Source organism: Athene cunicularia (assembly GCF_003259725.1).
Source record: "Athene cunicularia isolate RWA chromosome 2 unlocalized genomic scaffold, athCun1 chr2_part1, whole genome shotgun sequence".
NCBI classification, from domain to species: domain Eukaryota; kingdom Metazoa; phylum Chordata; class Aves; order Strigiformes; family Strigidae; genus Athene; species Athene cunicularia.
In genome coordinates, this window is record NW_020799095.1 from 17,145,604 (window position 1) to 17,158,981 (window position 13,378).

Genomic DNA, 13,378 nt, shown 5'->3' on the forward strand with positions numbered 1-13,378 from the left:
CTAGTGGAGACACAGCTTCATCAATAAACAAGGAAAAACGTGGCTCTGTTGGACCCTGAAATGTTTTGGTCCAGGAACCATACATCCATATTTCTATGGTATTGCACTTCAGCTTGTGATAAGACTGTGTAGTAACTTTTCATTTTGGAGGAGGCACCTCAGAAACAAATCTGGGCCCATCTGGCTTGGGTGCTAGTCCAAGTTTAGAGGCCTCTGTCAGCAGAGTAGATATAAGCAGCTAAATTCTAAACTTGAATAAAAAGTGGCATTTTGAGAAGAAAGTCCAAACAGAAAGAGGACACCAATGGTAAGGAAGATGCTGATGATGTTGGAGAAAGCTGTTAGAACAGAAAAGGACAATCTTTTATAGTGCAAGAGCCTAATTCAGCCAAATAAATAATAATCTGCAATTAAAGGAAAAACATAGTTCTAGTTAGATGTGAAATTATGGCAACATATATTGATTCCTGAAAGGTACTATAACCTACTGTTAAGAGACTGTCAAGCAGTTTTAAAGGGAACTGGACTGTCAATCTAGAATTCCCACAGAGAAGGTAGAATCCATTTGTGCTGAACTGATAAAGTTCACTTGCAATGGTGATGGCTTTTTTTGCAGGTACTAAGAATATTTGTTTTATTCCATTTAACAGCAACTGCTCTTTAATTAATTTGCAATTAATGCAATAATGGTGAAGAAATTAGGAGTTTTATTTTTCCTGGCAAAAAACAACCAGGCTGTGAGAGGATGCCATAACTGATCACGATTTGAATTTTGCATAACCTAATACTACCTGGAGAGAGTGTTTTCTTCAGCCAGGTAAGGATTGGTATTGGAGCAGGTACAACTGGTTTGGGGTTTTTTTGTTGTTTGGTGGGGTTTTTTTATTTTTTCATGACAGCAGCATCAACAGAGAGAGATCATGAATTGACATCCTGAAATCTATTTGTTTTGGTATAAGAAAGGACAATGACCAGAAACCTCCGCACAACTCACTAACTACAGAAGATATCTCATTTATTTAATCAGTCAATTTTAAATTAATAACATTTCTTAACTATTTTGCATATGTATGCAGCACATTCAGCATAACTTTACATAACTTGTAACTTTAAAGTCTTGCATTTCATTACTATCAAAATGCAGTTTGACACAAAGTGAGGAGAAAAAAAAAAAAAGGAAACAAACACCAGTCAGCATTTCTACCATCATAATGTAAAAGATTATAAATCTAAGTAATTGTCTAACAAACTGTAAAGTTCTTTAAATGTCAATACAGTGCATTTTTATGGATAGTCAGAAGGAAGAACCAAATATAATGTAAAAGCTGTATCTAGTTGAAAAATCTATATTTTAAGAGTTACAAATTGAGGAGTCAACCTTTCAACAAAAATCTCTATGTCTACCACTTACAATAACCAATAATTTAAATCAACTGTTTAACTTTTAATGCTTCAAATCAGCAACTTCATATAAACTTGATAGCCACACTTGAAACAAAGTATAGAAACTGCTAAATTTCAGACAATAAAACACAAACTATAGAATAACAGTTTTAAGACTCTTGAAAAAGAACTCCATACTGAAGAAGCAGGCAGAAGGCAAGCTGCTTTGGAATTCCTGTTTAGCCCATGTATTTCGCAAACTACTGAGTAAAAAAGCAAGGATTTCAGAATCCTATATACTAGGTATATAAATACTCCTTTTATAGGCCCCAAAGAATTAAGCCATGAACTCTGTAAAAGACTTACACATATGACAAAAGTGGGGTAATTTGTCTAATGAACAGACAAGAGAAGCTAGCTAAGCTACCTGCTGCAAGGGAACCCCTGCACTAACAGAGATAACAGATTTTTCCTAGAGCCACAAATAGATGGCAACTGAATTCTGCCCAAACCCAGTAATAAAAAATCTTGACAAGACGAAGCGATTACACATAAAAAGGTAATTTACCATCAGTTTAGCCACTGCAGTGTCTAGCTATCTTTTACAATGACACCTGTTGATTCACAATGTAAATAGTTTTCGAAACTATGTGACAACAAATATAGTAACAATTTATGAAACAGTATCAAAAGAACATCAAGCACAGACTGAATTCCTTCATTTGCTCCTCAGCACACCATATGAGGGTTTCCAGGAATATCCATCTTTTTTCAACCTTCTAAGAAAAGACAGCTAGGCAATTTTAACTGTCTGACCTAGGACACTGACAGTAGCATATTACAGGATTTATTTTTTTAGTCAAAACTCTAAATTAAGGGGAATTCTGAAACAAGGTTGGCCATTGACATATGGAGAGGCACAACTCAGGCAAACTATGCCATGGTAGTTAAAACACAAATAAAAGAAGGTGTGTAGATTAAACCAAGTGAAAAGAGGAATGGCAACTGGAGAAAGAATGGAAAAAGGCAACTTTCCCCCTCCTGAGTTCCCACCCCTTACTTCTGCCCTCCTGAAGGCGTTCTCCAAGCAGCTCATTATAGGACTCATTTTAAAAGTTAATCTGAACTAGAAACAAAGTCTTTCATACACGATGATGTATATGAGTCGTATATGACTTAAGTATATGAAAAATATCTTCATTAAGATATTACATGGAAGTATTCTTCAGGCAGTGGCCTGAATAATCATTTTGTCAGAACCACCGCTAGTTACACTATAGCCTTGTATTAAGACCTGAAATTAAAGCAAAGATTGACACTGTCAACATGTCAAATATTTCCTAGTAGTCCTGCAGAGGCCACTTGGTCTTGTGACCAGCAGCTATACCTAGGCAGTTGATATCTGTGACTTAAACAAGTACCCAAAGCACATTCATTTTGCAGGCCCTTCCTCACTGAAAAAAACCCTATGCTTCAGCCATTGTTCACCAAAAAGATACAAAGAATCAAAGCCTAGTATTTGTCTGGTACTGTGATTACAGAGTAGCAATGGGGTAATATTAACTAATCAATCTATGCTCAAAAAAACCCTTACAGTTAAACTGAAAGCTTAACATATCAAAAGTTCAGAAATATCATACCGCTTCAAAAAAGTCACAGCCTATCAGTATAAAGGAAGAATATAAAACTATTTTATTGACCACTGTTCACCATTATTTACAATAAAGTAAACAATATACAGTCTGATAACATTCAAATTACTACAAAGTTAGTTTTCACCAGGTCTTCTTGAGACCAAGTGATCCCAAATACTAAAAAGAATAATTCTACAGGTTTAAAGGGCTAGGTTTGCGTAAAGAAGATACATGCACATCAATAGTATAGAAGACTACAAAACATCTGTGAGTTTGTTTAGACATTCATTATGATTCTGTAATAACTATGGAAGTTTATGAATGTTTTATAAAAGCTTTTACCTAATATGGAAGAAGTAGTAGTATCAAATGCTCTCTTGTGATAAATGGAACAAGTTGCAGAAAGCTTTTATTTACTTGCTGTTGATGCAAAACATACTACTTCAAAAAAATATCAAATTTGATTCTTGTTAGAATGTATGCTTCTCACATTGCTAATAAAACAAATTTCAGGTTTTAATATTCATATATATAAAAAAGCAATGCAAACAATTATTGTGCTTCATCTTCTGGGCATGAATGCCAAGTTAGTCGCTCTTCATAAAAAGCGATTACGATCTGAGGACACTTCACGTTAGCTTCTTTGGCCAGCACCAGATCTGCCTCATCAGAGTCTTTCCTGATGTAGAAGAGAGTGGAATTTAAGAAAATGCATATTCATCAATTCAATAAATTTAGCATCTCTTGATAAGTCGTAAGTTCTGAAAAGAATGTCAGCTAGAAATCAGTTTTCAGTAAACCTTCCACTACAGCTACCAAGAATTTCTATGCTAATGGCAAGGCTTCATAGCTGCATTTTCCTTTCCTTCCCACATTTTTTTCTGTTTAAAAGAAAAACGCTATTCAAAGGGAACCATTTATACAGTTACCTATTGCAGTATGTAATGAAACAAGTAAAACTGCTAATTTTGTCTTTTAAAGCATAACCAAAACTTCGAAGTGAGACTTTTAAAAATCAATAGCATCAGTCTTAAGAGGTGGCACTTACATCCAAATTGTATTTACTGTTTATGCAAGTAACATCCAAATTATATTTACTGTTTATTCAAGAACTTGCTGTATTTCATACTGCTATTTTGATACTGCCTTGGGGGTAATACACTTTCCAGCCTGATGTGCTTCACATTCCGTTTTAAAGTGTATGCTGCCTTTACAAGTCAGTTTTGTGCATACATACTCAATACCTATGTTTCTTGCCTATCATCAATTATGAAAAATTAATCAACTGCATGTGAACTAAACAAAAAAAAAAGATTATTTCTGTACATTTCCTCTGTGTTTGATTTTGCCAATTATCACTATAGAAATTCAAATAGTCACAATCAGTATTTTGCAACTCTTCTAAGTTTCACATAAAATTTTTCGAGAATTTGAAAAGGCAGAGGGAGACAGAATCTTCCAGAGCACTGATCTTCAGCAGTCCAGGCACATCACATGACAAATCATTTCTCTGGAGACCACTCAGTTTGACTCCATTCAGAAAATTACACCCTTCTCACAGGCTATCACTCATTTCATCTGATCACGGTAAGAAATCTGACCCCAGCAAATGTTAATTCAAATCTCTTGTATTCTCAGCACTGGAAAAAAATACTAGCTTTGTGCTACTTGTTCACAAGGCAAGAAGTCCTTCTGTCAACACTGTAGCTAATGAAGCTGGTCTTCACCTACCCTCCCAACAACAAAAACCTCCCCCATCACTCTCCCCTCTTACTAGCCAATAACGATAAACCTCTCCTTCATATTGTTTATTCTTCTTCTCAGCCTCAGCTTCCTCCACTAGTTGCTTCCAATTCCACTTCCCTGCATGCAGAACAGCTATGCTGTTGGTTAAATGGTTGGTTATCCAGCAGCTGGCTTCTGCTTATTGAAACACATAAAGCTGGACTTCTGCCTGCCATTGCTTCAGCAAGAACACTACTGAGACCCAGTATTTCCATATAAACATCAATTTTTCCTTATTTCATTAGAATTAACCTTTCAAATTTCTACTTCTGTAAATCTGAACCAATAGAGACTAAAGTTATTTGGAGTTTTGAAGGAAAAGGGATTAAGCACTAACTGATTATCAAAGCCTTGTTTTAGTAAGAATACAAGGTTAATAAGCAGACTACCAGCTTGTCTGTCTTAACCCTGAAATGAAGTTGTCTCATTAGCCTAAGTGCAACTGCCTGCCCTCCCTTAATATGGCCAAGAACTGTGATGTCAGACTTACCATTTCATGAGGAACATAAGCTCTCCACTGCTATCCGTAGCCCCAATTATCCGCTCAGGATCAAGACCCCTTGCAAACCCTCTTGGTTTATCAACCTATTAAGTAAGTTAGAAGATTGTTATCTAGTTTAAGATAAAATTCTGTTTTGGCATTAGAGCTAGGTATGTGCATTATGTGTATATGTGTATATCAGAACAAAAAACCATAGCCTTACATAATTACAGAAGTAATAATTACATGTAACTGTCTGAAGATTACATTAATTTTATTTTTAAATGACTGATCTTCAGGCTGAGTCAGATGCAGAGTAACAATGAAGGAATTTTACATCAATGTTTCTACCATTTATTTCTGAAAACTCAATAGATGAAACAAGTGACCTAAAAATCCTTATAGCAGATAAACAAATGAGCATGGCCAGTAAAAGCAACAAAGAGGCGAAGCAAAAATGCACTCCTAGAAGCAGGAAAAACACATCTTCTTCAGCAAAACAACAGACTTGTGTTGTCTTAAGCCAAACGTGAAACTGCACCAACTCTTCTTGGCTCACTGAGATCGCACTGGTGGTAAGGAATATCATGACTATTTCCTGCATTAGTTCCTCCAGGTTCACATATCCTTTCTGGAGACAGTGGCCACTACTGTGCCAGATGAAGACACACAACTGATTTTATACAGAAAAACTGAACTATTCTTTGTATTATTCACCAACTACTCCTTCTGATGCCTTCCAACTTTTTTGACAGTAATCACACAGCCAACAGCTGTCTTCAGTAAACCATTGACATTGCCAACCAGTTTCATTTCAAATTGCTATTTGAAAGTTTACAGAGAAAAATGTGAACTATGTTGCACATCATTATATGTGCATTATTTTGTACTTATCAGCGCTAAATTTGTTGTGGTTTTCGTTCCTTTAAATTGCAGGAGAAACCCAGACCTTTAAGAAAATGTAGGCCTTTTCAGTCACCCTTTTTAACTCCCACTCCACCATCATGTCTGGTTCTAATCTAAGTAACTGCCTGGTTCTCACATTTGGCCATCTTTCCACTCACATTATTTAAAATCATATACTAAACATGACAGCCAAAATAGAACTTCATCTTTGTTCCATTCATGAACCTTTTGCTCTAATACAAACTGACCACTTAATATCATTTCTAAATAACTCATAAGCAATCTTACTTCCAATTATTCAGTAAGCATCATGGGACAACGCAAGAACTTTTATTTATCATGTCAATCAATCACCTTTTACCCACCATTTGGATAGTCTCATTATCCACCATGCATGATTACCCTTTTCAAACCACAGTTCCAGATGCCATGTGATTTTTACAGTTTTAAACCCATGTTTGGTCTCATTCTCAAAGTCACAACAGGATTTTGGGGGTGATAGGGATGGAGAGGTACGGAAGAGACACAGGAAAAACAAAGCTTAGCACATGAACATATACTTACAGAATCACGCTTTTTCTTTGATTTACTATCATCAGATTCGCTATCTGACAAAGATTTTCTTTTGGCACCATCTGTTTTTTCTTTACCAGCTTTCTGAGAGTTTAGAAAAGCTTCGATTAGCTCTGGACAATCTAAGTTTTCTTCAGGTTCCCATGTGTTGTCAGCACTGAAACATACACACATTTATGTAAAACTAGGAAAAGAAAAAAAACAAAACTAGCCACATGGCTCACCTTAAGCAAGTTAATTTTTTTCTCATTATGTAAGGTAGGTTTCTTAAACCTAAAGATGCTTATCTTGCCATCTTTAGTATCCTTCATGTACTGCACCTGATGACTGAAAGAAGTATGCTCTGCTACTGTTGAAAAACAATATTCTTAAGCTGGAGATACAGAATAAGCAGCTCTATTAACTCCCATGATCTGTGTGGGATCATAGGAGTTCAAAGAAGCAATCCCTACCCTACCAAAACCTACCTGTCCATTTAAACTGACTCCCTTCCCTGGTTCCTCTAAAGGCTGTCCATGCAAACAAACCATATGATATGAGCACTAAGACTTATTGAGAACAGAATGTACACAACACTTACTACGAACAGCGTAGGTATGTATGTCTAAGCTTCTATGCATGAGGAATGCTCTCAAAAGTTGTCTCTGAGCACTGACATCGACTATACCTAGAACTATCTCCCTCCTTCAGTTGACTACAAGAGGGAACAAAGGTTCCACGTCCAGAGCTGAGCACTACAAATGTTCCAGTAATTGTGCATTTTGTTAACTAAAACGTTAAGACGTCTGTGAATGTTCCCTACAACAACTAAACACCTCATCAGTCATGCACAAATACTGCCACAGTTCTACTGCACAAGCAGGATGCTGCAAATTATTTTCAGTTACTAAAACATATTTTTGCAACTTCAAATCAGACCCTTGAATACTAAACACACTGTGTTTTACGAAAATGCACTTACCTGAAACTACACAAGTTTCGGGTGCTAGAATGCAGAATGTTGCAATGCAATCACTTTGAGTGGTATGCAACAACAATATAACTGTGTATGTAACTACTTATGTTCAAATGGTAGGTGCATGACCCTTTTTTCAGCTAGCAAAGCAGTCTGCCAGAAAGTATCATGGGAAGGAGAAGGAGGCACAACTATGAATCTTCTTTAACAATCAACTTTTTAAGTCTGCTGTAAGGTTTTCTTGTGCTTCCATATGTCCCAGGAAAGAGACTCAAAAGATACCTTCTGGGTATGCCTGATGAAGGCAACTATGCCACAGAATTCCTTATGCAAATTCATCTAATTTGAGAGCAGTTCAGAAAAGTGTATAATAAGCACACTATCTGCTTCAAATTCATCACTTCAGAGCTGTCTACAGTTTAAATCCCTGCAAAATCTTACTCAGAAGTAAAATTCATTCCTTCACATACATAAATAGAACAACTGTTAGTCTAGCTTACCTTGATAGATACTGACAGAAGATAAATCAAAGAACAGTGCTAAAAGAACAATTGCTAAGGGCTTGGTAAAAGTCTTGGAACATTTTATGTAGCACAAACACTAAGCTACATATCTTCCATTTTATTTCCATACTTGTCTGCCCCACTTGAATATGCATTTATGGATGTCCTTCTTTTGAGGTTCTTTAAAATGTACCCACATCATCCAATCTCCTCTCTGCATAGTTACTTCAAATAAATGGTTTCTATTTAGCATTCTATTAGAAAAAAATAATAGGTATGCCTTACTCTGTAAATCCTTTCCACTTCAAGTAGTATTCCACTTTTCCATTGACAACACGTCTGTCCAGGACTTTCTCCACAACAAATTCTTCAGGCTCTGCCTCTTCAACTTTTTTACCTTTGCCATTCTGTTTCTTTCCCATTTTGTGCTACAAAATAAATTCAGAATGACATTATTCATTCTTTTGCTTTACATAGTTAATTCACTGGCCAAACCCAACTTTGCTCAGTAAACATCAAAGAATTATGTACTTATTCACACTAAAGCCAGCTTAGACTCCTTTTATGTTAGGGCATGTGCTCGGGTAACCTGGGCAAGAGGCTAATGTTTTGGGTTTTTTCAGTTGCTTAATGAGACACCCAACATCAGTTTTTAAAAAGGTGAAATATCTTTGTCCATATACTACTCAGTGCTTCTACTCCCCTTATAAATTTAATTCTTAGTGCTACATGCTCATAAATTTATGAAGCTTCTAACAGTTAACTCTATGCCTGCAAAAAGGCAAAGGGCAAGAAACAGCGTAAGGCAGAAGTAAAGAAAAGTAATAAGGGAACTGTGAAAATGCATAAAATAGAAAAGGGATGGTACTCAAAAAAAAGGTGATTACTACCTTTTCCAAAAAAAAAAAAAAAAAAAAAAAATGTATTGCTACAATAAGCAAAATACTCAACAATAGCCCATAACTATTGAACAGGATGCATGCTAGGAGCATTCCATTACTGCAGTCCCTTATTCTTAGCCACGCACCAATGTAACTTACAGACGTCACAAAGGTGAAAAAATTTAAGACAGCTACACTTAAGTACAGCACTTAACACGTAAATTAAATTTTGCTAACTTAAAAAAACTTTATAAGTGTTTTAAGTTTACATTTGATACTTGAAATAATATTCTTTAAGTTCTCAAAATAAATATTACATCCACATCATCCTCAAGGCATTCCCAGTTTAATAAGGCACAATTAAATAGTAATAGAAGGACACATTTCAGAATTTCCTTGGTTGTAATCTTAAAAAGGTTGGAACAAGCCTATCATATTGTTGTATCACATTTCTGGAGCACTAGCAGACCAAAAGAAGTTTGCTTGCCATTTTGGACTGCACCTTATAAAGGAGATTGTTAAAGTGGCAGCCATAAACTAATGGGAGTAGTATTAGGCTCCTAAAACGTATAGTCATGCAGCACCCTAAATCAAAGTGGACAGAACTAATTCCTCACTAATGCACTTCCTATGGAACAGAAAACAGACAAGCAAAAATCACAGAGCACCTCTATTTGCTTAATAGCCTTTCTCTAGTCCTCTCTAGAATTAATGTGGGTTATGTTGAGAATACAGCAAAGTAATTTTGAAACTGTCAAAATTTTAGACTTTGTAGAATTTTGTCTTAAATGTGGTGAAAGGTAAAAAAATGTATGTTAGACACAAGAAAAACTGTCTTTTTGTAAAATGAAGATTTGAAGATGATTCTTTCTTTCCAAAGCCCTGTCTTTGTGCCCCTTATATTTCACAATTAATTGTTCCCTCCCTTCCCAAAATAGCTTTACTCTGGTTAGCAACCCATAAATTGAAGGTGCAAACAACAAAGAGGAGGAAAAGTTTCAAGTTTCTCCTTCAAATAGCAAGTTTCTGTACATGATTATATCTCATGTGACATTTGTTTTGATTTGGAAACATAGAAGAGAGATTATCTAAAGCAGAGTATGTATTTCCAATTAGATTTTAACTGCCTGCATATCCCAGGTGTATTTTGACCACAGCATTCATGTCTGAAAAGTGTCAACCAGCACACTGGCTTTTTTTGCCTCCACAGGAAAAATAATGTAAGACTGAAATTGAAAGAAAATAAAAAGATGAAGACATCCAACACTTCTATGAAGGCAGCTTCTTTCAAGGAATGAGAAGAGAAACAGGTAGAGATGAGGAAAATAAACAAGCAAAAAAAAAGGCAGCAGAGGGGGAAAAAAAAAAAAAAAAGACAACAGACTCACTATACCATAATAATAACATTATAATTACTGGTGATGAGGCAAGCAGGCTACAAGTGGGGTACATCTCCATCTGTGCTCTCCGTTGGACTAAAAGTCTTTGATTCAATGGAAGATTGTTTCCTGGTACTCTTTTCAGCTTCACTAATTCTTGTCACTTAAAGATAAATGTTTTGGATTTCTGTATCAAAGCAACACTTTTTAAAACAGATTTCTAAGACTTAAGTATCTATATAATCTTCCACAGAAGAAAACGAATGTCATGCGAGTCTGTATTTTTTTTCTTGAAGTGCAGTAAGAAATAACAAAATTGAGAGTATTTTTGTTTTAAATATTGGGAAATTTGATTAGGTCTTGTGTGCATCAGCACTCCTTTTCAAGCCTTTCCAACCTATTATAATAATACTTGATTGCAGAGCCTGCAGAAATACCGAACCATTTGTTAAAAACCTGTACATTCTGAGGTTACACAAACCAATGTAAATCTCGGCCCACAAGTGACTGTAGTACCTGACTGAAGTTAAAGGGTACTAAATGTCAACACACTAGAGCCCTGAAGCTCCCCCTTCTCTAGGGTTGTATGTTGTAAGCTCTAATGGGTATTTGACCACTGAATGCTCATCTGTGACTTGTTTCCCTTTCTGCATTCAGAAGTCACATATGACAAGATGCAGATCTGTGGATAATCACTCTTTCTTTGAGGGGCAAGATTAAAACACTGATGTGACACTGTGGTGAAGGGTTTTAACATACAAAAGGTAACAAAATCAGAATTACAGTTTCAGAGCTATGCTATCGCTTAATACATTTGGGTTTTGCATGCAAATAGATAATGAAGCAGAATTAGTTATGGTTCCCATGGGAACCATAACTGATTTTCCTGACCTGTGCAGCAAAATTCTCAACAACATCAAAAGATTAAAAATACTGCATTCACAGATTCTTTGCTCTCCCTGAAGCATCCCCTCCCCAGGCTGACTAACTCCTCTTCCTCAAATTAGGGAAAAGCAGGCAATCAATTACTAACAGGAAGTTCAGACATTGACCTTGGTGAAATCTTTTTAAATAGTTTGTTATCATATGATATAAATGCAGCACTCCACTGCACTTCTAAGCCAGGAGTTAATACAAGTTTTTAATATATCTTGATCTGAGCCAATCAGCAATCATTTCAGTAAATTCAAGAACAAGCCTTTTGGGTGCATTATAGATCAGTTGTTCTGCAATCCAAATTCTTAATTGTAGAGATGTATTTTTGCTTACTTCCCCGCCTCCAACTCAGGTGCACCTCACACTATACTTTTTCAGTTCTTTCTTTCCCAAAACTATGTAACATTATTAGCTGAATGGTAATCAGCAACCAACTGCCCTTAGAAGTCTGTACTTTAATGTCAAGCAAAGCTTTACAGGACTTGAGATCCATGAATGCATCATTAAAACGGTCCAGGAGGGGTTGGCATCTGATAATCTCTGCTCCTATGAAATTCAAAGAAACTGTTATTCGTTTAAAATAATTTCAAAAGGCATCTTAACTACGCCACATCATTTTCCAATAATGTTATTTTTCATCTGCAAAGACTGCCTTTTCTCAAGCAATTAAATCTTCCCCAAATACACCGGGATAAATTAAATGAATACGTGATTTGGATTTTATTTTTTACATATATGATGAATTACATGGTGTGCTGAAAGGAGGCTAAAAAAATCCTTAGTGTTTTCTACTGTAGGACAAAATGAAATAGTGCAGAGTCCTTTAATATTTTTTTTTCCCAACAAGTCTCTTTACAAATGGCAGATTTATTAAAGCCAAAGACAATGTCCTTTCTAGTAGCCTTACTTTCTGGATCTGAAATTTTGGTCAGAATAATGCTGGGGAGGGGAGATGTGGATGTATCTTTTTAAATGGAGATGCCAAGTTATAAGTTTGAAGAAAAATATGTTGATTAAATCCTTATATACTTTAGGTGTGCGTGAACTTACCAATGTAGTTTTATTGGAGGCCATTTTTATTGCAGACTTGCAGAGCTTTTACTAGAAAAATGCATGACAATTAAAAGGAAGTTTACATTACTCAAAGAAAGGCATCCCAATACAAGCATGGTCCTTGTTCCAACCCCCATGTATTCACTGCATATAACATTTCTAATGTGGATTAAATCCAGAACAAAAAGTAGGTTACTACTTTGTCTGGCATAACCCAGTAACGCACCATTATGCTAGCCAGGATAGACCATACTGACAAAGTGGTATATAAGGTTGAAAAAAGGTTTTTCCCAAGGCCTTCTAAGGCATAGAGATGTTTCTAGGGAAAAGGGGGAGGACCATCAGGGATGCTTATTTCCTTAAACCCAATAGAACAGGAATTCAGATTCTAGCAGTTAATCGAGATACACCTAGGTATATTAACTGCGAATCTGGTGGGGAGCAGCTACATATCTGTGGTGTCATGAGTCACCCATTATTCTTACATCATAGTAAATGCTTATAAACAGCAAATATTTATCTTAATGCAACTATAACGTTGCCTTCTGATTCTCAGGTTTGCAAGAGTTAAGGTCCTAGAGCAACGTTAACTCAGCTAAGCTGTACATACTACCTATCTAACCCACGCAAATGATGTTGAACACCATCCATCCCCTTTTCCATGTCATTTCTCGGACTGGCCACCTCCTTAGGCGTGTATTGTCCCCGCCCCACTGCAAACTATAGAACTGTTAGAATTCCCCATATGCCCGGGCAAGGCAAAAGAGAAAGTCTTTCAAGGCCAGAAAACCTCCCGGACTCGGCAATCCCGCCCAATTCTCCCCTGACACGGGAGGTGGATCTTGGCAGTCCCGTAGGCGGCGGGGTAGGTGAGGCGGGAGAAGGGCCAGGGCTAGGGCCCCCGCGCGG

General features: G+C 36.4%; 1 protein-coding gene across 2 annotated transcripts; it reads right to left on the reverse strand.

The window, feature by feature from the left end:
• Window positions 1-2,156: 2,156 nt before the first annotated feature.
• On the reverse strand, window positions 2,157-13,372 carry CBX3 (chromobox 3). 2 transcript variants are annotated; one of them, XM_026842093.1, is made up of 5 exons: window positions 12,467-13,372; window positions 8,506-8,648; window positions 6,754-6,919; window positions 5,293-5,387; window positions 2,157-3,696 (listed from the first exon to the last, which is right to left on the reverse strand). In XM_026842093.1, exons 1-5 carry the CDS (start codon window positions 12,488-12,490, stop codon window positions 3,570-3,572), a joined length of 555 nt encoding a protein of 184 aa, XP_026697894.1. In that variant the 5' UTR covers window positions 12,491-13,372; the 3' UTR covers window positions 2,157-3,569. The 2 variants fall into 2 exon arrangements, with proteins under 2 accessions (XP_026697894.1, XP_026697893.1); XM_026842092.1 differs by lacking the exon at window positions 12,467-13,372 and adding an exon at window positions 10,518-10,759.
• Window positions 13,373-13,378: the final 6 nt, after the last annotated feature.

Bases quoted from the DNA above. Each gene is read 5' to 3' on its own strand.
- CBX3 (XM_026842092.1), bottom strand. From the start codon at position 10,559: ATGGAGATGTACCCCACTTGTAGCCTGCTTGCCTCATCACCA. The intron at 8,649-10,517 runs GTAATTATAATG...TTTATTTTGTAG, and splicing joins GCCTGCTTGCCTCATCACCA to CACAAAATGGGAAAGAAACA. The intron at 6,920-8,505 runs GTAAGGCATACC...TGTATGTTTCAG, and splicing joins AAGTGGAAAGGATTTACAGA to TGCTGACAACACATGGGAAC.